This window comes from Pteronotus mesoamericanus, unplaced genomic scaffold (genome assembly GCF_021234165.1).
Source record: "Pteronotus mesoamericanus isolate MK-2021 breed Mesoamerican mustached bat unplaced genomic scaffold, CSHL_Meso_final contig_347, whole genome shotgun sequence".
Lineage (NCBI taxonomy): Eukaryota > Metazoa > Chordata > Mammalia > Chiroptera > Mormoopidae > Pteronotus > Pteronotus mesoamericanus.
Window position 1 is genome coordinate 2737113 of NW_026555137.1, and position 26579 is coordinate 2763691.

The following is a 26579-nucleotide window of genomic DNA, read 5'->3' on the forward strand; positions in this document are numbered from 1 at the left end:
CATTCTTTCTTGAAAGGGAAACATCTGGGAACAGATTTTACGAGTACCTTTCATCTTGGAAATAATTAACGCGGTTCCCTTTGTTATCTCAGTAAGTCCTAAAATAATCTTTTAAAAAATAGTTTTGGCATTAGATTTCAGGAAAGTCTTATATATAAGTGCTAATAAAATATTTAGCTCAAATAAATAAATTTAGGTTCTGGTTAGAATCATGGTTTTAAGAAATAAATAAATCCATTGGGTAACTGGATTGTGAAATTAGATGAAAACTAATGAGATTTAGTACAATGGTAAAATGAAATACATCTTAGAAATGTATGGTCTAGCAGTGCCATTTAAACAAGTACATATATTGTCTAAACAGACTAGAAATGACTCCATTTCTTGTGTATATTGTGGAATTAAAAAATATAGAAACTATGTAGAACCCCATACTTACAGACACTGCCCACATTGAGATATATTTCTCCCTCGTTTAACTGCAAGATTGACTAAGTCCAGTTCTCTCCTTAATAAGAAATTTGCCAACAGCCAGCCAGCAACTTGCTTCTTTGCCAAGTCGATGGCACACCAAATGGACGAAGATTTTGTTCAATTTCATGTTTCCATTGCCAAATTTGGTTTTAATTTCTGTCTGATAGAGTTGTAGTAATGTCTGTAGGGATTATGCTTTCTAACACTTTGAGTTTTATTTGGAAAATTATGAAAATAAGAAGATATTTAAAGCTGTTGCTCACTTCTGACAATTATTTTAATCTGAGCAATTTATCTAGAGAAGCAACTGGAATTAGAGTAAATGACTAAGTAAATGTAATTCCAATTAAACATGGTTCCCCAATGTCATTTTAAATGTCTGGACCCCGAGAGTGAGTGGCAATGTTATAAAAGGTGAGACTTTCTTTTCTTTCTCTTACTTCCCCCCTCAAATCACAAAGAAGAAAGCAGCGTGTCTGTTAAAAACTGTCACAGTAAAAGAGTTCATGGTAGAATTAGCACAGCTACATCTGACATCCAGTGAGAGCTTATTCTTTTCTTTCTGCTTCTACAATAATTTTCCAAAGAATTTTTCCCTAAGAGTGAGACAATGAATGAGAAGATCATATCTGCTCCTTGCATTTTATTAATAATATGAGTTTAATGCATTTGTCATATTTCCAATTGTTATATTGTTTTTCATAAATTTCTGTTCTACATTTCTTCTAAATATGCTGGATATGATGGCTTGCTTTGAGATGAAAGTTTAGTTTTGATTCATTTTTCAGATATTTTGGCCTTCCTTAAGGAATCTCTTTGTCCCGGTCTTTCTAAATTGCTGGCTTGCCAAACATGCCTTGGAAAATATGATTGTAAGTACAAAAGCGACATGCAAATACAAAAATATCTTTCAGCCTTTCATCATTTCTTACTCTCAGTGTTCAGATTAAACAGACAGAAAATGAGTTGACGTCTTTGCCTCATTACTTTTTCATTCTGTTTTTCCCGCATAAAATGTAAATTCATATTACTGGAATTTATTGAGTTATAATTAAATATCTAAATGTTTTATTTTTAAACTTTTCAATGAAATTAATGTCTTAGTAAATAGTCAACTTTATTTAAATGTTTATAAAAATGAGAGAATTTTGGTAAAATGCTATTAAATAGTTAAAGTGATATGTTGTAGAGATGCCTAAGCTAACGACCTTACGTGATCAGTATGCTTGTACCCTAATCTGAATGAAAACTTGCAAAACACCCATCTGGCCAAATCACTGTCTTTTTCAGGCCCTGTGAACTGGTGATCCAAAGTGATTTAGATTTTCTAAGTATCATCGAACCACAGCTAACTGCTGTTTAGACGGGTCCCATGAGTGAGTCATCTTCTGAAGACAAATGACCTTTTCAGGCAAACTTGTTATGCATAACGGGACCCCTGGTCTTCAGGGTTCAGGAAGTCATGACGTCAAACTGTTCTTAACTGCCGCTGGTCTCCCCTTTTGTAAAAATCTGTGGGGTTTGACAAGACCCTGTATTCAAACTGGAAGCCCCTCATGAAAGCCATCTTTTTAGATTTGCTTGGGTTGTGAGTGGGATATTTGGAGGGCAAACGAAATCAGAGTCAAAGATGCTGAATTCAGAATGTGCCTGAGGCGGACCCTGTTTGGAAGGGCTGATTTATTACTATGACAAAATACTCTGAGGTAGGGTCACCACTTACTTCTTAGTGAGGTGTAAGACATTTGCTATCTTGTGACTTACTCTATACATGTTGAACTAAGTCCACTCTATGCTAATCACTCATAGGATAGCCAAGTGATTTAATTTCTTTATCTTCAAAAGAGGACAAAAATATGTACTTTATAGGCTTGCTGTGAGGATTAAATAAAATTATATATAAATAAATCAATATGTATATGTGTGTGCATATACACATAAACATAGTAAGGGCTCCATATCATTAATTTTACTGTAATGAAATGAATTTTTTTCCAGAGGTAGACTTGTTTTTCTTTTAAATGGTTTTTAAATAGAAATTATGACAAAAGTTTTGGCCAGAAATAATATTTAGATAACATTTGAGAATTCATAGCTGGGTGAATGTTTTTAAACATCCCTGTTAATTGCCCACTGGAGCTTCCTGAAGGTGAGTGGCCAAACCGTGGGCGAATGTGGCCCACGGGGTGGTTTGCAGAAACGTTGAGTTGTCCTAACTGTTCAAGAAGAAAAAAAAAACAAAAACAACTTCACTAAATAGACATTTCCTAAATTGTTGATGAAAGAAATGCACCAGAAAAAAAATAATAAGCGTCTTTGCCAAAGTGTGTTATTAGTTTTTGGAAAAAATAATGTAACCAAGAAAGAAATGGTTAGTCAGTCCTTGACAATGGAAGGAGGACTTTGCAATATTCATTTAGGATCCACTTTTCATTACACCATTTCTGGTTTTTGCTTCTCATCCCCTCCCTGGCTGCTAAATTGCCTTTGTTTTCCTTCTCACTAACACCTCTGTTTTAAGGAAGTAAGAGTTGAGAGGTGAAATTCTATCGCACTTGCTTTTTTGTTAACATAACAGTTCTGGTTAAAGGTGTGGTGGAGGAAGAGAAAATGACAGCGCTTTGGGATTTTATGTTGGTGAAGTTTTCTCCTGTTACACTGATTTTAAGACCTTTAACAGTTTATTATTAAAAATTTGAGATAAACTGAAAACCAGAAAGTAAAAAAATTATGAACATCTACAAACCTACCACACTTAATACTAATAATGTATATCTTAATATTTTCTATTAACACACACAGACATGCATTAAATTACATTTCATGTTCAATTTTATAATTTGAACTTTTATCATATACTAGTATGAAGTGGACATGTTCCTATGTCATTAAATATTCCTCTTCAAATCAATTTTAATGGGTGTGTCTAAATCTATTATATAGTTTTGATCAATTCATTTAACTATGTATTGCATATTTTAGTTATTTTTATACTAATGAACATTTATTATTTCATATAATAAATATAATTTTGTAATAAAGATAAACAAATCATTATTGATTTCCATTTCAGATTATTTTCATGTCATTCATTTTTAAAAATTATGTTATTGAGTAAATACTTAATGAATACTTAATGAATGAACTGCAAAGGACATACTTGTGAATTGTGACCTGAATTCCCAAATTCTCTTCAAGAAATTGATAGTAAATTGCATGAGCAGTTATAAAACTAAGTGCTCATTTTTTTGCATCTTTAACAACATTGGGTGTTATTATTTTTAATGTCTTTCAATTGCAAAGATAAAACATATACTTGAATTCACCTTTCTTTTAATATTAAGTTAAACTTAAAAATATTTTCACAATGGCTATTCAGATCTTTTACTGATAAATTGTCTGGAGCAATGCGTGTTACTTTCCTGATTCAGAATGAGACTTGATAGTAGCCTGACGAAGCTTTTACATTCCCCCAACTACTGTACTACTTTCTGATCTTTTAAAATTGGAACTGACCATGAGAGAGGATGCTTCTCCTAGAGGGCTCCTGGCGAGTCAGTTTCTGCAGATGTTTGTAAAGTGAATAACTAAAATGTGGTGCTTTGGAGGTCCTCCTATTGTATTACCTTTGAAACGTGAATGTTTTGGTAAGATATATTTTGACTCGGGCAAAAAGGAAAATATGCTATCTATACATTTCAAGTATGTGTATCGAGTATGCACAAGATAGTTGAAATAGAATACATAGTAATAACTGTAATGAAACTTACGAATATTTATCAAAACTTAACATGTTTTTTCCATCTTATTTCAGAATGATCTACATAGAGCCATTCAGCGTACACAGTCTGCAATGTTTAATCAAGTTTTGATTTTAATATCTACATTACTATGCCTTATCTTCACCTGGTAAGATTGCACATATCAGCATTTTTATTATGTTTTGTTTAACTGTAGTTTAAAAAACTATACTATAAAATTTATATTAATAATAGTAAATTGTATCTTAACAATAATAAGCCCTATTAATTAACAATTGGATGACAATCAATCGGCCGTTCAGTCAGCGTTCCCTATCAAATGGAGCGGGTCACCTGCAGAAACAGAGGTGAGACCTCTGGCCTTTCAGAAAAAGCAAGGGGGCACGTCTGTCACACGGTGCTGATGTTCACAGCGTCTCTGGTGTCTTCCCAGATGCTGCAAATGACCGACACAGGAGTGTGTCCTGCACGCCACAGATGCCAAATCAGAATTTCCCTTCTAACCAGTGACAGGGAGGGGCCCTTGTGTTCCTCGTCGTCGAAGCAGAGGTGCTCTGAGAAAGCTGTCCTGAGCTGGGTGGCGCGTTTGCGTGCAGCCAGGCAGAAAGCAAGGGCAGATCTCAAAGGTGTTTTGCTACGGAAAACAGTTATTTCTTCTTTTGGAAGGTCCCTCTTTGGCAATTAAATTGTGAACCAATGTGAAATGGGGCACCGCTCATATGGATTCTTTCAGGTCCTCAACTCAAGAAAATAATGTGGATCTCAAAAAATGAGGTCGAACGGTGCGTCTCTTTTATAGGACTCGCGTGTATTATGTGTAATTGCACTGCGAGCTGGATTTGACCTACTGAGAAAGGTAAAAAGCTGATTAGGAGGTACCAAAAGAAGAGTGCACTCAAACACTATTACAGCTGAACTACACACGAGTAGAGCTGTTGATACATGTAGTTAAATAGTTATGCACTGTTCACAACTGCATGTAGCCTGAGAAATACATCTCAGAAATAGAGCTGGGTGACTCTATCACTGTGTGAATATCAAAGTAACAATGTTACTATGTTAACTTGGCTACAACAAGCTCCGTTATAATCCTTTGTCACCGCCCCCATGCATTTGGTTTGTCGTCAACCAAAATGTTGCTCTGTGGCCCACGATGGCATAGCTTTAGACATACAGGTGTGAGAGCCTGTTTCGTTCAGTACCCAGTTAATATGTCTATTAAATAGGCTTACATGCGTTTTATGACATACTTTTTTGTATTTTAAAAATAAACATTTTAGGATATTTAATGTTTTTTAACCATAAAGTATCCCTCTGAAATTGTCACAATGCCATCTTATTAAAATTTTCACCTTTCACAAGTTGTTTTCTATTGCTCACCTAGTAAATACTTCATGAATATGAAATACTAACAGTAATGACTTCCCTTCTAATACCCCTAAAAATTCTTAATTTTAAGGTAATAAGATTATTTGAATAATTTAGGAGATTTTTTTTTCCATTTTACTTAAGGAAAAGTACTTAAAATGAAAACTTTTATATATGTAGCACAGGCCAATATTTCCACTGCTGGAAAATTACAAAAAGTAAAACAAATGATTTCTAAACACTGTGGAAAATCTGTTTAAAAAGGAATTACCATTTTTTTTCTACCTGACCTATAAATGAAGGATATCTCACATATAAGTGTGTATATTTTGTATGTATTTATATAAGTATGTGTGTATATCTCACATAATGTAAAATATACACACACATACAAATATATCTATACATGCACAGATATGTTTTACATTGTTCTGATCATAGCCATAATTAATTGTTGTTTTTTAATAGAGCAAGACTGTCGATGCTTTTCAAAATCAGAACTTTCAATATGTACATTGTTATTTAAGCCCCCAAAGATTCAGGAACTAATATTTGAAGGCCTGGCAGCGTTGTTCACACATCTCACAACCTTCAAATTACCTGCTGAGGAAAGCTGGGATTCAGTTTAAAATGTATCTCCTCTCCCTCATTGTTAACATCACAAAGACCGGTCATTAGGCAGCTGGCTGCCAGCGAGGCAAGCGCAGCGCCAAGCTGCAGCGCCAGGGGCCCGCCGCTCTGCGGAGGGGATGCGCTCGGAACTGGCTTCTTGCCATTGTGGCGGAGCTGGACGGGCCTTCCCCACGTCCGCTGTGTGCCCCTCTCGGCCACCAGCGCGCACTCCCAGGCAGCTGGGACTTGGGATTCTGCCTGCGTCTCTCCAACAAACAAGGAAACGGGCACGTGCGGGAAGGACGTGCGTGACTTCAGCTTAATTATTAACGTAGTCTGAGCAATAATAAGCGATCTAATTTATAATGCGTTTGGTGTTTTCAGGCATTGGTAGATTGTTTTGAACTACTTTGCTTCCAGCTGTAGTTTTTTATCTGAGTATGTACGTTTACGTAATTTTTATATTATTTCATAGTTATAAAATAAAGAGATCTATTAAGTTGATGGATAGTTCATGTTTTAGTCAAATGTGAAACATTTCATTTACTTCTTCAGTCTTATTTCAGGAGAAAAGAAACTTATTCATTTATTTTTTGGAAAATGTGACTTAGTTAAACACTATTAACGTGCTTAATTCAAAAATACCTGGGACCTTTTGTGCACCGTTGGATAACACGCACTTGGCTGCCGGGTGTTAGGACCCGACTCCAGGGCAGCAGCTGCCGGGGGGCGGGCCAGCGCACGGGTGGGCGGTGTCGTCTGGAGAAAGTGTGAGAACAGGGCGGGATGGCGTCACCGCCATCGCATCTGACCCCTGGCTCTGATTGGTCGCGTTTGCTGGGCTCATGCTCTGCGTGGCCGGCAGGAGGCGCGCGCCCGCGCACCTGGCCGCTGACTGACCGCTCAAGGCTGCGGAATCCAGCGGAAGCCTGTGTGTCGCAGCTCGGTTTCGCCCAAGGGAGCCCCCAGGTTTTAGGTAGTTAATTAGCCCCGCGAGGCAAGTTTCTTTTGGGAGAAAAGGGAATATGGTCCTCAATGTATATAAATAATAATGATGTAATAATGATGTAATCAGTACGAATATAAAAATCTGAGTAACTTGGTTTGGGGTTAAAATTTGTTTCCAACAAGTTACTTTTGAAATATGATGTCAATGGTATTGCTGTTTTCGAACATGCAAATACTGAGAATAATGTCTGACATTTCAGGTGGTTACTATTGTTAGGCACACTTCTGAGCATGTCACAGGTATTAACTAATGTAATTTTCAACGGTCTACACAGTAAATTCTGTTATTATCCTCATTTCATAGATGAAGAAACCAAGACACAGAATAGTAAAGGAATTTACAAGCGGAACAGTTCGGTCGATCTGCCTTAAATGCTCACCTCCCTATTCGGCCATGGCAAAACTTCAGAAAGAAATAAAGACATTGCTTACAGGGGAATGAGAATCGATCTGATACCCATAGTCTCATCCGAGCTAAAACACTGTTCACAAATGCCCAAGAAAAATTGATTTAGGACCTGACAGTTAATAAAATGTAAAGCATCAGTGAATTAAGAGGGTCAAATTATTTTCAGACATACAAGAACTTAGAAAGTGCGTGACCTAAATATTTTAGGGCTGCACTACAGAAGGAAGAAAAAAAGGTGAAAATGAAGGTTGAATATGCACATAAAGTAGGACATAAGACAGAACTGCACTGGCACTGACCTTGGGGAGCCTTTTCCCGCTGCCTTTTATCAGAAGTAGAGTTGAAGGCTTAGCCAGGTGGGGCGGGGCAACATTATCGTGTTTCATGGCGAAGACAGCCAGCCAAGAGAGATTTCCGGTTAAAAATGAGGGCGAAGGAGCAAGAGGAGGCAAGTCCTCAGACCGCACCCACCCGCAGCCGATGACTGTGAACGGTCCCTACAAGAAGAGTTCCGAGGGGAAGGCTCTGTTGCGTTAGTTTTACACCGGTCAGGTTGGTCGTGCACGTGTGAAAGCAGCCAACCACTCATATCAAAGCTGTACACGCACAGGGCAGGCATATATGTGGTCTCATTCAGAAAATTACTCCATGATGAAATCTAGCCAATTAAGAAATAAAATTAAAGAAAAAAAATAAAGGAGACTTGGTAAAAGAGTTGAGATAAGAGATAAATCAGTTTTATTATAGCATCTGGCATGAATACTCAGTTCCTAATAGTAAAAATAATAGCTAACACTGAAAGTTCACCTTCTTTGCTGGGCAATTTTCTATTTTTTTTCCTGTATTAAATAGTTTCGTTTGCATGACATTCTATGGTAGATATTATTATCTTCTTTTTACAGACAAGAAACTGAGGCACAGAAAGGTTAAACCAAAGACAAACCTTAGCTTATTTTAGCTGAGGTTCACAAGGAGTAGAGCTCAGACGTGGACCCGGGCATATTGGTTCAATAGTCCACGTGCTTAGCCATTGTGGTGTTCTTTACATTATGTCCCAGGAGTCGTTAACCTGGGTACATAAAGTTGACAATCAAGCAAAAAATCAAATAGGGTGATAATCTTCTCATCTCTATTATAATCGATTTTTAAATTACTGTTTCAAGCAGAATTATATTTTAAGGAAAGACATTAAGATGACATCATTTTAAGAACGTGTGTTTTGTCTTCTATTTCTTCCTTTGGATTTTTCTGTTCCCAAGTTTTCACTTTGCTCCGGCCATCCAGTCTAAATCCTGACTCTCTGCAGAAAAGCCTGTTCCTCCCCCATTATTTTGAAATAAAGAAAATGTGTCTGTGCGTTGTGGCAGAGGACGAGGTGTGGTCACATTTCAGGACTTATTCAACTGCAGTGTAAGGTGACTTCATTCAGGTGAATAGTTTAGGGCACGACTCACCGACCTTTTCCTACATAGACACACAGACACTGTCCAGGGGAGTAAGAACTTCCTTCCAATGACAGAAATACAAGATTGATTACTGCTGCAAGAACTCAATGTTTCCCTCGGCTATGTGAAATCCCAACATCTCCAATTACCTTAAGTTCCATGGGAATATTAGGCTTTAGGCAGACACTCTACAGGAAATGAAAATGATTATTTGGAACAATTTAATTGGCATTCATTCAGTAAGTACCCAAGCGCAAGGCGTGGGCTGATTCGAATGCTAAGGTCTGAACTACAAGCATGAAGTCAAAATGTTAGTTGCTTTCAGCACAGGATGCCACTGCTAATTAAATTTTCCCGTAGCTGTGCACAGCAATAGGATTCATAGGGAGTGCATGGATATTTAAGGTTATTTATTTCTGCCATGTGACTTTTTCTCTGAAAACATTTTGTTGTACACGCTGACATTTACCAGGTGGTGAAAAAGTCTCAATATTTCCTTTCATTCAAATTAGTGTTTTCCTTAGAGACCTTACCAAAGCTTGGGAAGCTGTATAACTAAATATATTTTAAAAAGAGGCAAATATCCTAAAAAACATAGGGTAAGTGATTAGTCATTCAGGAGCCTTTTGTTATATATATCTATATATCTATATATATATATCTATCTCTATTTAAGTAAGCAACTCAGGACTAGGACTTTTCGGTCTTTTTAAAGAGGGTACAAGAGAGTCTATATTTTAAAGCCTACTTAAAAGTTGATCAGGTTTTGTTTTAGAATTACATAACACGGAAATTATTTTGTATGGCGTGTCAAAGATAACACTTGAGACTGTTTTGTAAAGAAGCAAACCTCACAGCAGACTCAAATCCGACATTCTTCACGAAGCCTTTCAAAAATAAACTCCACGTCTGTAAGAAAAAAGTTAAGCTAACATCGAAGCTTTAAAAGAACTGTATAAACAATTCTTTGAATATGTGAATGGGTACTTCTCTAGTATAATTTTCAGTGCCTGCACCACTACTGGTTCCTCTGTGAGGCAGTCATATTAACAAAAAATATACATGTGGCAGCGTCACACAGCGGCGCTGAGCGGTTGCAGGCTGGGCCGAGGCGAAGGGTCCGTCTCCCGCCGCACCTGTCTGGCCTTGCACACCTGGCCCGGGAGCTCTGCCTGGGACAAGCGTGTGTGCCTTCCAGGCACCAGCCCGTCTTTGCCTTCTCGCTCTGACCGCTGCTAAGAGCCCAGGTCCAGGCTGCTGTGAGCGGGGCCCTTGGCGGCCGGGTCTTTCCGGCTGCTCTCTCACCTCTGTCCTCGGGCTCCTCCAGGGCAGGGCAGGGCAGGCTGCCCACGGAGTTGCGTGCGATCTGCTGGCCCTTTTTTATAGAGATGCTTCAGGAACCTGGACTGAAAAGGGAGCACTTTACAATCACTGAAAACGATTCCCCGTGCTTTCGGGCTCTGCGTTTCATTCACTGTGTGCATTCCACTCAGGCTGGTGTTCACGCGGGTGTTCTGCTTTTTCTCACTTGGTATGAACTTCAGTTTCCACCTTAGGGGTGGTGGCTGTCACGGTGGAGCAACCGCAGAGTCGCTCCCTTCAGGACATGTTAAGCTGTGCTTGCTCTTTAGCATGAGGGTGAAAAACATAGACTGGAACAGAATCCTGGGCTTGTCGTGACCTTCCCCATTAAGCCAGTCTCTGGTTATGCCTTCATATCATCTACTGTACCTTATAAATGTGTTCATGGCATAGATCCCATGTTGTGGTCTTACTGCCATAACCGTTTTTAAGAAGAGAAATGACAGTTTAGACGATAAATTGGACACAATGTGTGAGATAAAGAAGAATGGAAGACTGACTTTGAAATGCACACCTTGGGAGGGTGACGGAGCAATGGCACTGCACACAAGGGAGAGGGGACGGGAAGAAACAGAAGAAGGGAGGGACCCGGAGTCCACAAGAGCTGAGATGCCACTTAGGAACCTAGGTGAGCTGTCGAGCAGCCGCTCTTCCATCGGAGCCCGGAGAGCGGGAGGGGGTTGGCCAGGCGGGTAAATCGGGCGATACCAGCGTGAGGATGACCGTTACGCAGGGACAGAACAGCGCGCCCTCGCGGAACGAACAGAGCGGAGCGTCTGATCAAACGGAAAAAGCGAAGGCCTCGGCAGGCTAGGGAGACACCCAGTACACGATGAAGCGCTCAGTGTATGGGATCGAGAGCTCCATTCAACCTGTGTGTCCAAAGACAGTGGCAGCTAAATGTGTAAAGTAAAAACTAGGGGCCACACAACGAGCACCTGATAGCCAGTAATGGTGAAAGAAGATCCTGATCAAGAATCACATCACTGAAATGAACTGGAGCATAAACGTTATTTTCCACTGCTCCAAACATAGCTCTTTCTATGCCATCCAATCCAGATGGCCATCTATTTTAAAGCCTAGTCAACGTCAGGGCTTGTATAGCACATGTTCATTATAATAAAAGCATCTTCTTACCACCAAGCGAACAAATCTGGGTAGAATTAATACATCCTTTAAAAATTCCACAAACTCTATTTCTTCTCCTTAAAAATTCCTCAGTTTTCCATCCTGCCCTTTCCTTCCTGTAAATTCATCTTGTGTTACTGAACTCCCTAAATTGCACAGACTCTTTTGCATGTCAGCGGACGTTTTGGGAGCATTGCATTCTAGAGTATGCTTCGCGGTCGCTTTCCCAGTTTCCTCTTGGCCAATTCTTTAAAATTATCTCGTTGTGTTATAACTTACCCTCTTTCCTGTCCATAATTTTTGCTAACATCCTTCAAAGTATTTTGACTCACAGTGTTGAGGACTCCTTTTTATATTGTCTATTCTCCCTCCACTCTTGCCTGAGCCTATGCTATCTCCTAACACCAGGCTATGTTACCCTTCACCGACCCTTTGCTATGTAAATATTACGCATCATCTTTCTGATCATCCCCGATAACCCAGGTTCACTTGGCCACTTAATACTCTTTATAGTTTCTGTTTGTCCATTGCATTCTACTTATTACAGACCTTTGTTATATCTTTATGTAGAAGTGTAACATATTTATTTTTGAGGGTCCTGGTTTGCTAGTGCATTGATTTCAGGTTGTTCTAAACATCTCACCTGAATGTGGTGTGCGCCTGTCCCCCCAGCCTGCCTCCTGGGAGAGGTGTCCAGCTGGGTCCGGTCCTCTGCTTTACAGTGATCTCATATGTGCAATTGAAGTGCTCAGCCCTCTTTCCTTTCAGCCAGATATTTCCCAAATGCTTTAATGTTTCTCCCCAGGATTTTGTGCTTTGTGTGTTGGCCTTTCTCTAAATCTTTTCTATTTCATAATTATAAATTCAAACAGAACCTTGTGCTGAGAAACCACAAAGATCAAGATAATTTACATAAAAGCATTTGGTAAATTATAAAGTGCTATTCAAATATAAAGTCATATTTCTATTGCCATAATTTAGGGGGCAGAGTTCTACTTAAGCAAAAAAACATAATTGTTCTTAGAAATTTTATTTCTCACAAAAGCCTGTGTATAAATACAGCGATTTTAGGGACTTTTGGTAAAAGCAGAAATGCATTGACCCTGAAGGATACTTTGAGGACCTCCTGCTCTGTTATATTAGCTCTGTCTCCCGCCTTGCCACAAGTATTTAAAACATGTATCAAAGTTGTCAGAAGCTTACACTGCAGATGGGCGAAGACAGGTTGGTAGTGAAGGGTAGCTGTCACATGAGCCTTTCTCTTTTTACAGCCTACCTGGAAGACACTCTAGGCCACTTTGTCACTTGGAAGAGAGAGCAGCTTGGGACGTTCGCTCTAGTTAATTAGTCATGTAGTTCACCGGACTGTACACTTGGTTTGCCTTTGGCTCAGAGGAAGATCGAGAACACAGGACCTGGGTAAACAAAGTGCTTTGGGGGAACTGGTTTTCTTCCTGGCTGATTTCTGTCTTCAGTGAAAACATGTCTCATTTCAAAATGTTCTCAGAGAAGGCTTAACCTTATTAGATTTCTGCAAAGCTGGGGAGAAGTGATGACAAATGTCATTTTAGGCTGGGTGTTTCCTCATGAGGATAAGGACCCTTGGTCAAGTTTTTGGCTCTTGTTTCTGCCTCTGTAGAGGGCGCAGTTGGATTAGGCCCCTTCTTGACTATGTGCCCGGAACCTCCCCAGCCCACAAGACGATGGCATTCGAGGACATTCATGATTCCTGACAGTGAGGATGGGTACTGTTAGGGTAATGTCTGTTTAGTGGGAATTTTGAGTGGAATGAATCTCATGAAGAGCAAAACTAAAGGAAATAGCACATTTATTGTATGTGCTGGATTCTAAAAATGTTCTCTTTGCTTAATTTTTTTCTCTTGCAAAAAAATTCAGAATCAAAAAATTCTTGAATGATAGTATCTTAACTGCAATATTAATTCTTAGTTTCATCACTTTGAGTAGAAATAACCTGATATGGTAAAGCTCTTTGAAAGTTTTAAGAAATTGAAGCCACCGAAGCAAAGTGTGCATTATGTAAATGTCAATGCAAACTATGTTTTCCAGCGAATTCTTTTAGTTTAGAGTGTGGCATTGACCCTCCCGAAACTGCACTTTGAACAAATAACATCGATCAGGAAAGCAGCTGTAATTTCCAGTGAAAAAGAAGAATAATTACTTAGCCAGGGGACTACTCTGTGTATGTACTGATCTCTTCAACATTAGTTTACAAGCAGTTAAACCCACCACTGGTAGAAAGGTGAGCTGAATGCCCCAATGAACCAATCAGATACTTCTGAAGAGTGTTCTACTCTCATATAATTATATTTGTATGTTGTAGACTCATATGTACATGTTATACTCTGTTAAATAGGTATTAGTTCACTTAGCCATCTCTTAGGAAGGAAAACTTTTCAACTGATTTTAAGTAGAGATCAAGTAAGAATGCTACCATTCTGGCAAAGCATTTTCTGTTGATAAACATAACATTTTAATACTATATTTTATGTATTTTCTATGTTTATTTTATTGTATTTTTCCCCATTACCATGTATCTGCCTTATTCCCTAACCCCTGCTATCACAATATTTTTTAAATGCTGGATTCCAGTAAATGATTATGTAAAAATATGGAAGTAATTTTCATGGCTTACAATGTGAAGTAACATATTAAGCTCAATGTTCTCTTTTGTTTTGAGTGGCTCATTAAATTTGGACCATTTCAGAAAAAATAAAATAAAAGTTCATTTTGTACCTCACTTGATTTCCAGAAACTGTCAACGAGAGACTGAATATTTGGAATTAGTTTTGGCACGTGGCACTAAGAAGCAAGTTATCCCTATGGGAACATTTTGAATGATTATAGATCAGCTTAAATCAGCCGATATTACTTAGTATACTTCACATTTTACACACGCAAGGATATAAAAACTGACCATTCACCTACTAATTTCTTGATAGTAAAAAAAAAAAATCCATTGCTGAATCAAACTTTTTCTGAAGAGAACTGGTACATATACAGATTTTATTTTGCTTTTACCAACTCTAAGTATAAACTCACCTTTAAATACATAATGGGAATTAATGGTGTGTAAAGCTAATATTCTAGTGGCTTTGCATTTCACTTTGAAGAGCTGAATCAGACAAGTTTAAACAAGGTCGAGCAAAAGAAAATGTAAATTGCAGAGAGGTAAGACCTCACAACTTAGAACATGGCTGAGGTCTGGACTCAGGAGCGCTGTGCGCTGTTATTTCCTGTCTCAGAGCTGTAGCTTCACTCGAATGGTGGTCCGGGACAGTGTCTTACAGGTGGTTTGTCAGCCTGGGGGTCTGGCCTAAAGTCAGTTGGTGCCTGGGGCCGAAGCAGCGGTTCAGGGTACTCACAGACTCTTATCAATGAGCTAATCGCTGCTCAATTTGATCACATCCTGCATTTTCTTGCTTGAAATTCTTCATTTGTGTCTGTGGGATCCAGGATAACATACACTCCTCGATGCTGTATATAAAGTGATTTGCGATTGTCCCTGCTACTTCCCTTGCCTCATGTCCTCTGTCAGCCTTGCTCTGAAGGCCCCGCTGCTGCCCTACCAAATTACAGCTGCGGTTTTCGCGGCTGAGCTGTTTATGCAAAATTCTTCTATAGCTACTTTGTACCGGTAGAAGTTACTTTGATGGTCCACAACTTTCATTTGAAGCTTTTCCTCTTTTTTTTTTTTTTTTTTTTGGAATACATTTTTTTTTAAAGGAAGCTAATGGTTAGGGAGAGAAAGTACAAATAAAGAGGAAAGTAGACTAGGCATTGTGCTTTGTTTGTTGGTTTGTATGTTTTAGAAAGGTAAATCTTAAAAAAAAGGGGGGAAGGCAATATGGTGCAGAGACATGTTGATCTTATTCTACTACTCTGTCACTGGGAATAAAGTTAGGATCTATTCAGTAGGGATCTCTGGTATCACAATAGGACTCAGAAGGTGGGTGTGACTCCCAATATTAGAGTCTGAAAAATTTACATGAAGAATCATTCACATGCACATGAAGGTTACGAGCATGCGTGGGTGCACATGGACACACCTAGAGACCACACATGCACACCCACTTCACGGGTGCACACGCACACATACATATACACACTCCCTTTATGCTCACTGCACGCCTGTCCTCTTCTGCAACATATCATTAAATGACATCGTTTCTCAGTGATAGGTCTTTGTCCCTTTCGTTTCATTTCATATTTTTCTCCCAGGAATACAGGATGCATTTTAGCTACCTTTTGTGTGATCCTGTAAGTATTTCGGGAGGGTGCGGCGTACGTGTCCATACACATTGGAAGCTGGGGATGGCTGACAAGCCTTGGCAGACGCCATCAGGGACCCAGAACCAGGCTTCTGCAGTTCCGAGCACCTCTGCCTGCGTCTCAGCCCTGACAACATAACCTGAGGGAAATGAGGAGTGTTCCCACGGCAGGCGGCAGGGGGTCGGCGGGAAAGTACCGGCTGGTTCATTTCTGCTCCTGCGTGATCAGACGTTGGGAATACGGCGAGCAGGGCAGCCCAGCCCTTTAGACGCGGCGCGTAGGTCCTCAGGTCTGAGGATCCTGTCATCTGCTTCCATGAGACCTTGAACTGAACTTGCCCTTCACACTTTTTTTTCCTGGTAAACAATGATCCTTTTGTTCAACATCGTTGCCGTTAATGCACAGAAGGACAGAGCGCAAGAAGCTTTTGATCCTACAGAACAGGGTGTAGGAAGCGATTTGCGTGGAAGAATTTGGTCTGATAAGAGGTGGTCTCATTGGAGACGGGTCAGGCCGCAGCCTCCACCCGCTGGCTGCGTCGGAGGTGACAGGCGGACGTCAGGAAGGCCCTGGAGGTGTGACCACACACTGTCGTAAACCAGTTTCCGTGGCTTCAGTTGCATCCTTTATATCCTTTCTCTGCTCCTGTCATATTTCCTGGTAGATTCCTCAGGCTGAATATGTACCCACGCTAATTCATCATATTTCTTCTTTAAACTGTCCATGTCTGGGAAGTATCAACCACTCCTTCCTTTTGGCCAGTTCCCCCCAAACTGGAATCATTCTTAATACCTGCTCTGTCACCCAGTACACAGTCGACACGTTCCATGGATTTCACCTCCTACATATCTCGCAGATCTGCCCGTTGCTGTCCCTCTTGGTTACCACCTCGCTGGTCTCAACGATCGTAACATCCTTACAGCAACTGCTGTACAACTGGTTTACCATGTTCACGCTGGCTCCGTTCCAAGCCATTTATGTCATGGCAACCAAAGTGACATTTGAGAAATGTAAACACCCTGTGTTACCGCTCGCTTAATGTTTCAGATTCCCCGTACGTCTTGGGATGTACACTAGACCTTTGAACAGGCTCTGAATTCCCTGGGAAGTCAGGATTCCCCCCATCTTTTCCTTCTCCTCTCAGGCTGTTGATTTTTGCTCAAAGGTCCTCTGGTTTTTTTCTGACTTCCTCCATCACGCGGACCTCCCTGGCCCTCCGATGCTCTCCCTCCTTTCTCCGCAGGGTGAAGTCTCACTTACCCTTTTTCTATGAATGTGAGCATCACTTTTTCGTGGAAGCCTGACATACTGGAACCTGTTATTAGAGGAAATCCCAGCACCAGGCGCTTCCCTTGGGTACTTCTACATGTGCCCTTGAGACGGCCTTCTCCGCCCCTTCCGCTTGGGTTCTAAGCGCCGTCGCGGAAGTCGTCTTGCTGGTCTTTGGAACCGCTTCTCCCCAGTGCCCAGTACTCTGCCTGATAGGAGCGAACCAACAAATTCAAAACTTCTTCAAATGCCAATGATCCGCCATAGAGCAAAAATAAAATTACGAGTACTGTATTGAAGCTTCAGGAAAGAAAACCCTAACATTTTCTAAGAGGTAAAAAGGAATAAATAACAAAATTTGTAATTAATAGGGATATAAGGTGATTAAGTCACATGTTGTCATTGTTAACAGTCTTAGTCATGTTGCTCTGTTTTACAATTATGGAAATAATTATAATACTTTCTGTTGGTGAGAGGGCTCCCCATTTTTCTCAGGAATGGTTCAATTCCTTAATATTGACATTTCCTCAAGTGAGAATTTAAAGAAGAACATGGTTGTGATTTGACTTGATTCTTGATTTTACCATGTTATACTTTTGATCGTAATGATTTTGTCTCCCTGTTTTTACCTGGTTTAACCTGTTTTGATCCTTTCTTTTATCTTTCTGCATTGTTTTTTTGTCTACTTTTCTCCCACTTCACAGTGGGAAACACATTTTGCATTAAGATGCGGCACACATTTCTTAGTAAATTCTTCCGGATGAGCGTGAGTACACGCTCAGTGCAGCAGAAACCCCGGGGGACACAGAAGAAAGCGGGACGTGATTGGAAGTCTCACTCTCCCCTCCGTGAACTACGGCATCGGTGCAGACCCTCTTCCGTCTGCATCCGCTGTAACAGTGATGCCCGTAGGCCGATGGGTCTGTAAGAGATTTTCCAAGATCATTCAGCAGATGTTTTTATTTTATCTCAATCAATTAATGGGGAAAGGAGATGAGATGCAATAAATTAATCTAATATAATTTTGTTAGGAGAAATATATTCTATAGGACTGGCAAAGGATAATGTCGACGCGCTTTTATCGGAGTATTTGAGATGAGAAAGAACACTCAGCGCCCTGTTAATGATGGTGCGGTCTTAGATAATTTCTCTCTGGTGATCTTTTCTCACTAGGTGAGGGAAAGAATAAAGAAGTGGATTTTAAAATCTGTAAATTAAGATGTGAGCTCTTCTACATGGAGGAGTGTATCGTTAAAATGAGACTGAAGGAATAAATTTCATTTTATATTAGTCCTTTTATTTCTAAGGATAATTGGAAATTAAATGCTTGGTATGATCTACATCATGGCTCTATGGATTTAGTGCAAAAGTGGGCCATAATTCTTTTAAAATAAACGTTGTTATGATTTCTGCATGTGTTAGCATAGTTTCTTTAACTAAAATTATCTTTTCCGACATTTAACAGTATTCCAGTTAACAAAAAAAGTAGAATTAAAAAATTTTTAAATGAGAAACAATTTGAAGTCTTCCTTTCCATATGGCACATTCAGTTTGGTGGTCCACGTTTTAAATAATTGCAGTGCTTATGAAAAAAGTTGTTCTCTCCTCTCAGCTTCTCTGTGAGCAGGGAGGAGACGCTGCTTGGATGCTTACCAGGGCTCAGGAGGGTTGCTGTGGGCTGTCTTCATAAACTGTCCTTCGTTAACTGTGCTCGAAGTCCAGGTTTGCAGGGAGTCCGTAAACACCAAAGAATGAGGAGTGGGACATACGATTCTTGTGAATCTATGGATGGAATAGCAGGTCACTCCAAAATGCATGTGTGGGTTTTTAAGCAATATTAAATTGAGATTAAGGGTAGAGATGGCGTTTTAAAATTATATCTTTTCATCTCCTTTAAAAAAAATAAAACTTTTGGGCCTGACAGTTCCACTATGAAATTTCTTCAGGGAACAGTTAATCTAAGGCAGTTTAATCTAGGGCGTGGACAAAGGTGAAACGCTACCCACATCATTTAATAATTAAGCTACACTGTGGTTCTAACATACTCAGACAAAGCACAGAATATGAGCTAATGTTCTCAGCATTCAGTTCATAAAACCCTAATCCTCTGAGACACTCTACCCAAACTAAGAACTTTGGCAGCTACATTTGGTTAATCCTATAAAAATTCCACTCTTAGAACTATAATAAACATAAACTCATTAAAAATATCTGAAAAGTCTTTGCTAAATAAAATATGCTTAACTCAGAGTTGCAAAATGTATTTGATTACAGAACCTTGTGTCTGGTTAACAACTTCTGCCAAATCGTCTTTTCAAGGAAAGTATCTTGAGATATAACATTATAGACCAAGGTCCCTTTAAAAAGATGGCTATAAAAATCCTATAGCAATAAATTGCCAATAAAAGTCAAAACTGCACTTTCATTAAAAACCAAATAGCAAACAAGCAGAAAAAAAGACTTAACTAAATAGCAATTACCCTGAAGGTAGACAGGAGTGTGTTGATATTATTAACTTCTCATTTACATACTTATTATTTGTCTTGTAATAAGTGAATATTACTACTTTTGGAATTGAAAATATTAGAACTGTAACAAAATTACCACCAGGTAGGGTTTACTCAAGGAGTGTAAGAAAGCCTCATTATAGGTATGTGCATATATATGTACTTTTAATATATATTTTATAGATACTTTTATATATTAAATATATATTATATACATAAAATACATTATAGCATTGGATTGAATGTACATCACTTATAGGAATGACAGAGTCAACATATCCAAAAATGAAATAATTCTTACCCCTCCCTACCATCAAAATTTCCCTACTATTCCTGACCTTACACCATTATTATTGTTGGCTTTATCCCCTGATATCTATAGGTCATATGGGAAGATCAACAAGCATTGATTGAAAACCAAATAAAATGTTATACCCCTCCCAAGCTGTATTTGTTTCAAATGGTTCTCCTTTCATAGCCAGTCTGTCATCCTCATTGATTGTAGGAGATGATCTGAAGTTGCCAAGGACAGTTCTCTCTGTCCCTAGCGCACATCGGGGATGGCCAAGCGCTGAGCGTGCATTTAAGAACACGCTTGCTGCTTGGCCGTTGGTCCTCTGCTCTGCACAGCTCACATGCATGTCCACACCCAGGCAGGAAGACTTGCCAACATACCAGGCTACAAAACTCCTGAACGGCTGGTATTTGGTGACAGTAATCCTTAAGATAAACATTGTCACAAAAGGTGCTCAGATAAAAATGGCTTATGTTAAGGCAGAAAAGGTTAAGTGAAATCATTTTGGAAGTCCACTGCAAGCTCAGTATTGTGAAACCAGCCACAATTATGCAAAAAACATAAGTATGTGCCTGGCAGGAATTCTCTGCATCTGAAAAATGCACAGAATATCTAAAAAGTAGATCTATTTCATTGTAGCTGTCATAGAATAAAAAATCCATAAGTTACATTAAATACCTGTTTAAATGATAAAGTGAAGTATAAGTATGTATGTAAAAATAATATAAAAAGATAAATTCTATTGGAGTTATTCCCCTCAAATATAACTATTTTAACATTTGAATCTTAAAATATTACCATATAATGATATACTTAGTAGTTACCATAATTATATGTATATATGACATACATATATGCAGGTTTTCATATGATTACAATAGAAATTCCTTCAAGCAATCTCGGTGATAAGTAGCTATTTTTATAGCAAGTTACTGGCCTGATATTGACATTTTTCCCAACTGTTACCAAGAATTAGTTGTCAGTTTCAGTAAATGACGACAGTGGACTCTCCAAAGGTCGCCTGGTGTCAGCAGGACAGGTCTTTGTTAAAAGGTAAAGGTTACGGGTTCACATCGAACGTTGCCTAACGCTCGTTTCTGCCCTCCTCAGGCTCGGCCGCTGCCCACAGCGGCTCGGCCAGACCCTGGATGGGGTGCAGCCCCTCATTCCTGGATACTTTCCCTGCTGCTCATAACTGCCAGTAAATCCATCGTAAACAGGGCTAGACACCCCGCTTCCTCACTGTCCCCAACTCGGTCGTCAGGTTGACAGGGAAGGCTGTCATCTTTCTGTGCAGATGTTTGATCCTTCCGTTTGACTCATTTTGCGCTTATCTTTCTTTTAAGCAGGGCTGGAAAATAAGTAACAAAACTGTTCCTGCATTCACTGAGTATTGTTATGTGTCTGGCATTTTGCGTAGTAACCACATGAAGTTGATAGTACCTTTAATTTTCCGTTGAGGAGCTGAAAGTTTAAAAAGCTTAAGTAATTATCTTAGTTAGCATTACTCGGGTGATAAATTAAATGCTGGATGGTTAATCTGTGATCTTATTAGTAGAAGTGTTATAAAGGCAAGGTCAAAATCTTTCACTTTACATGTAGACAAGTGTCACACTCACGCACCTCCAACATGTGGCACCATGCTTGGCACAAAAAATCGTTAGGAAATGGATTTGTATGAATAAAGATTTGTAAGGATCTCACGGGTGCCCAACCCCTGGCCCCCAGCTGCCTGCTGCCCCGGATGGCTATGAATGGGGCCCAACACAGAATCGTACATTTACTTGACAGTGTGAGGTTTTCTTGTGATTATGTGTCGCAATGTATTTAATGTGTGGCCCAAGACAATTCTTCTTCCAGTGTGGCCCAGAGACACCAAAAGGCTGGACACCCCTGCATGATATTAGGTTATCAATTTTCCACTATGAAAAGTTTAAGTAAAATTATTTTTAGTACCTATTGATTTTATAGCAAGCTTTTTTTTTCTTATTTGAAATTTACAGGTATTTTTTATAATAGAGGAATTAAAAGAAAGTTTTATTTACTTGCTACATTTCATCTCAAAGTCAATCACTACAAATGAATCTGAGCAACTTTTATGCCTATTAACTAAACAAAAAATTAAATAGAGAACACGATGTGATATTGGCTAATTTTTTTCTATTTTAAATTGCAGTACATTATTTAAAATGTTTAGGCAGAGGATACAGGATAATCAACAAAAATATTGTTACAATTAGGTATCCACTAAAATCAAGCATTTAAAGTCAGCTTTTAAAAAATATTACTGCTCAGTCACAAAACAATATTAATTTTCATTAGTATAAAATTTAAAGATAATAGAATGCTTACTAATATCCACCAGCTATAATTATTTTATATAATATTTTAACCTCTTACTATGTTTATATAATTTATTAATCTACAAGATATTTTATTATATAATTTACATAATGTATTAAATAATTATGTTAATCTCTACCTTATTAAATTCTTCTGCTACTTTCAATACAAGATATAATTTAAATGGTTTAACTTGGTGTTGACTGTAAAGATGCATCTCCTTTAAAATAAGACAAAATAGGATATTTTGATCATGAATGTGCTGTATCTGAGCACATTCTTGGATTTAGTTTATCAGAAAATCTGTGCCCATCATTAAAATCACTTCTGGGTACAGACACAAAATAATAATTAACTGAAGTTCATCAATTGTGGTCAGGGAGAAGAGGCAGTTTTCATTTAATAATGACGCCAAGGACATCTGTGAATGAAGTAAGATAGCGATCTATATTCAAATGGATTATAATTGTGAAATAGCTTCGGTTCCTCATATGGCATGCTGCAGCACTTGCAGTTCTGGGAAAAAGAGCTAATACATGAGAAAAATCACGTCTAAGCATAATGCAGGTCAGGGCTGTTTCAGTGCTAAAACAGGCTTAGCCTCGAGACTTACATAATAGAGTAGCAATAAGCTGTGTATCTATCTATCCTAAAGAAGCATTTTTAACTTCAAACTAAAACTGCATCTGGTTAATGTAATGTAATGAAAAAATGTAATGACTATATTTTCCCGAGGGGGGAAAATGTACCATGTAAGATCCCAACTGTTAGGAAACGTGCTTCAACTTTCAAACACAAAAGGATGAGAAATAATGTGCCCAATCGGACACTTGACATTTTAACGCCCGTTTCTGTCTTCAGCATTTGTGGGATCCAGCATCTGGAACGAATAGGCAAGAAGCTGAACCTCTTCGACTCCCTTTATTTCTGCATCGTGACCTTCTCTACGGTGGGCTTCGGGGACGTCACCCCGGAGACGTGGCCGTCCAAGCTCTTCGTCGTCGCTATGATCTGTGTCGCCCTCGTGGTCCTGCCCATTCAGGTAAACGTCGCCGCGGCAAACGTTACAGGCACGTGAGTCTTACAAAGCCAAGTCTTCCACGCCGAACAAAAAATGTAGGCTGGTGTAGTCGTCTAATATCTTAACGCATCCCATTACTGCATGGAGTCAACTTAGTAAAATTGTCTCAGGAGTTTTGCATTGTATTAGAAACGGAGGGGCTCTCCCCTTCACTCAAGTCAGAGTTCACATCTCAGTTCAACTTTTCAAGATGTTTCTTTTCAGTATCAGGCATTTGTCTATGAGAGGATCATGGGATGATAGTTTTTAATCATAGAATGATAGATCAAGGAAACACACTTATGAAGGGTTGATTTCTCTGGACTCCTATAACCATCGAAAAGCCAAACATCATGATAAATAAAAATTGATTACATATATTAGTCAACTAAAATAAAACCTGAAGAGGATATATAACTATTATGTAGCATTTAGGGGAGTGGACAAGGTGCTCACAAAGGGACAGAGATATAAAATGAGACATAAGATAAATCGATACAATCTTTGAATCATTCCTTCAGAGGAGTTTGGGGTATCCATGGGTGGGCGGGTTAGAAACAGGAAACGGCAAATACAAATCAGACTCGTACCTTCCATTGCCAACTTTGGCCACAGGGTCTCGAGACATCCAGGGTCTCGAGACATCCTTCACGCACGTATAAAAATGACCTTCCCACCGCTGCCCACACCCCGGCCCCCTTCCACACACGCTCCCTCCCGTGCAGGAGGGGCCTGTGTCGCCGTGGCGAGGCCCCCTGAATGCATGAGCCAGGGACGCCCTGCACAGGAGAGCGCGGGGGAAAGGCCGGGGGGGCTCTTCTCTGGACTCAGCGGCGCGAGGCGTGTCGTGGCTGCACGCTCTCCTGGGCGTAACGCCCTGCCACCCCTCCCTAGGACAGTCACACCGCTACGTTCCCGCAGAGGCCTGGAGCCTTTGGAGGCACAGGGCCCTCCACGGCCTCAGCCAGAGGTGCGGCCGGAGGGGTGCTGGCCGTCGGGGGCTCCGTGGGTTCCGCCTGAGGGGACTGAGCGCGCCCCATGAACGGGGATGGGGGGCACGGGCTGTTACTGTCATGTCCTGTGTTTTCCCTTCACATGTGAAAACTGTGCTCCAGTTTGAACAGCTGGCCTATCTGTGGATGGAGAGGCAAAAGTCCGGTGGAAATTACAGTCGACACAGAGCCCAAACGGAAAAACATGTGGTTCTCTGTGTCAGCTCGCTGAAGATCGACTTGCTCATGGACTTTTTAAATGAATTCTATGCTCATCCAAGACTGCAGGTACATGTCAGTTACGCTGTGTGTGGCACCGGATCCGACCTGCCAACACATGGTCGGCATCAATTTGAGAGAGTGTAAAGGAAGAAGTACAAATGTAACCAGGAACATAGGAAAAATGCCGAAGGAATACACAGTATTTTAGCTTCCTTCTGTATCTACACTAAAAGACAGATGGAGTTCTGTCAATGCTCTAGAGAAAGGTTTCTGTGAATTAAAATGATTGACGTTTTTCTCCCTGGGATAATGCATAAATGATATTTTTATGAAACAGTGAAATTAAACATATAATAAAACAATGAGCAAGTCATCTCAGTATCATCTGCTCACTTGAACCCGTCGGTTTTATCAAGTGTCGCTAATGCCACATAGAAGTCTGGAAGCTCTTTTTTTTCCTTTTGTTTTCTGGGGTGTAACTAGGTCATATTGATAGTAGCAATAAATAACCAAAAATTGGACAATAACTAGCTGAATTAAAGATATGAATTCAAGAAAAATCTCTTCGTCGATGCAGATTAAATGCTCAGATACTTCTTATGCCTGCCACAGCTCTGGGCCAATGTGAAGTGGGCAATATTTGCTGCTTAAACCACTAAATTCAGTCCAAATAGCAAAGAACTACTTGAGTATCCTGTTTTTCTTCAATAAATTTGTGTCACAAAGCTGGACAATTCTGAGATCAGAACAGTACTTGAGTATATCTAATTACCTTGCCTTGAAATAGATTTTTTTCATGAATACTTAAAAGAACTTTTAAATATAATTTTTATATATTAAAAAATCTTATTTATAAGTGATACCTAAATTATATAACACATTCTTTTGTTTTCATATAATTTGGATTTTTTGGAGAAGCTCCATATTTATTTGTTGGGTTTTTATTCTCATATTAAATAATTTCAGATTTATTCATTATAACCTATAAAGAAAATCTTTGGAGGAAAATTCTGATCCCTGGTAATTTATTGATATTAGTCTAAAATCAATATGGAGAATTCTTAAAACTCTAAAAAAGTTCACTAGACATATTTTAGTGATAAACTGAGGACTGCTTCCCAGAGACTTGTAATTCCCATAGATCAGTTGTTTTAAACCATCTCATCATGAATGGTACCGTTATATTTTCTCCAAAGGACCATTATTTTGAAATTTTTGATCTCAAATTCTTTAATTACTGTGTTAGCATTATCAATATTTTTGTAAATCCTTATCCATTCTGATATCAGAAAATTTTCAATATTATCATTGTATCATATTACCAAATGATGTAAATCACCATCAGTTTTTATTCCACAAGGAAATGTTTGAAGTATGAATTTATACCTAAGCTTTTTGCCTGACACGCTGTGTATATTTTAGAGTTAGCGTCAAGATGAGCAGTTCAGAGACTGGAAATGTGTGCTGACTGCAAACACGAACCCTCTTCTTTTCATAGTACTAATAAGATTGAACAAGGTCAGAACGGAAAAGTATTGATTTATGAGATTTATACATCTCAGTTACGTTTCTTAGAGTCTTGTTTTATTTAATGCAGGCTGGGGCTATAAATGCAAATGGTTATTTATTAGCAAGACTTCATGTCTAGTTCGTTATCTTCCAGAATGTTCTTTGATGTTCTGCGCACCTGTGCAGTATAACCGGAGCGGTAGTGCTCCCCTTCCATCGCCCTCTTTGTTCCGAACAGGATTATTATGTGGTGATTTTGTGTCCTACCGAAATGGACGTGCAAGTTCGCAGGGTGCTGCAGATCCCAATGTGGTCACAAAGAGTCATCTACCTTCAGGGTTCAGCCCTTAAAGATCAGGACCTGCTGAGAGCAAAGTAGGTACCCCCCCAACCCCCCATTTTCCATCTGACAGTGCTTGACGCCATTTCTCTCCTCCAGAGTTTAGCTTTGTTTTGTGCTGCCTGATGAGCCACAGGACTTCTGAATACAGAGTTTTGCAGGAGTCCCAGTGTTGGCCAACTGGA

The 26579-nt window shown here is 39.3% G+C and overlaps 1 protein-coding gene across 1 annotated transcript in view; it reads left to right on the top strand.

Moving 5' to 3' along the window:
- KCNT2 (potassium sodium-activated channel subfamily T member 2) overlaps positions 1 to 26579 on the top strand; it is a 185678-nt gene that overhangs the window by 74189 nt on the left and 84910 nt on the right. The window contains exons 6-11 of the mRNA XM_054576572.1: positions 17 to 91; positions 1263 to 1346; positions 4289 to 4383; positions 23133 to 23313; positions 24447 to 24611; positions 26293 to 26429. Of these exons, the coding sequence (XP_054432547.1) occupies positions 17 to 91; positions 1263 to 1346; positions 4289 to 4383; positions 23133 to 23313; positions 24447 to 24611; positions 26293 to 26429 (737 nt within the window). The remainder of the gene's footprint in view (positions 1 to 16; positions 92 to 1262; positions 1347 to 4288; positions 4384 to 23132; positions 23314 to 24446; positions 24612 to 26292; positions 26430 to 26579) is intronic.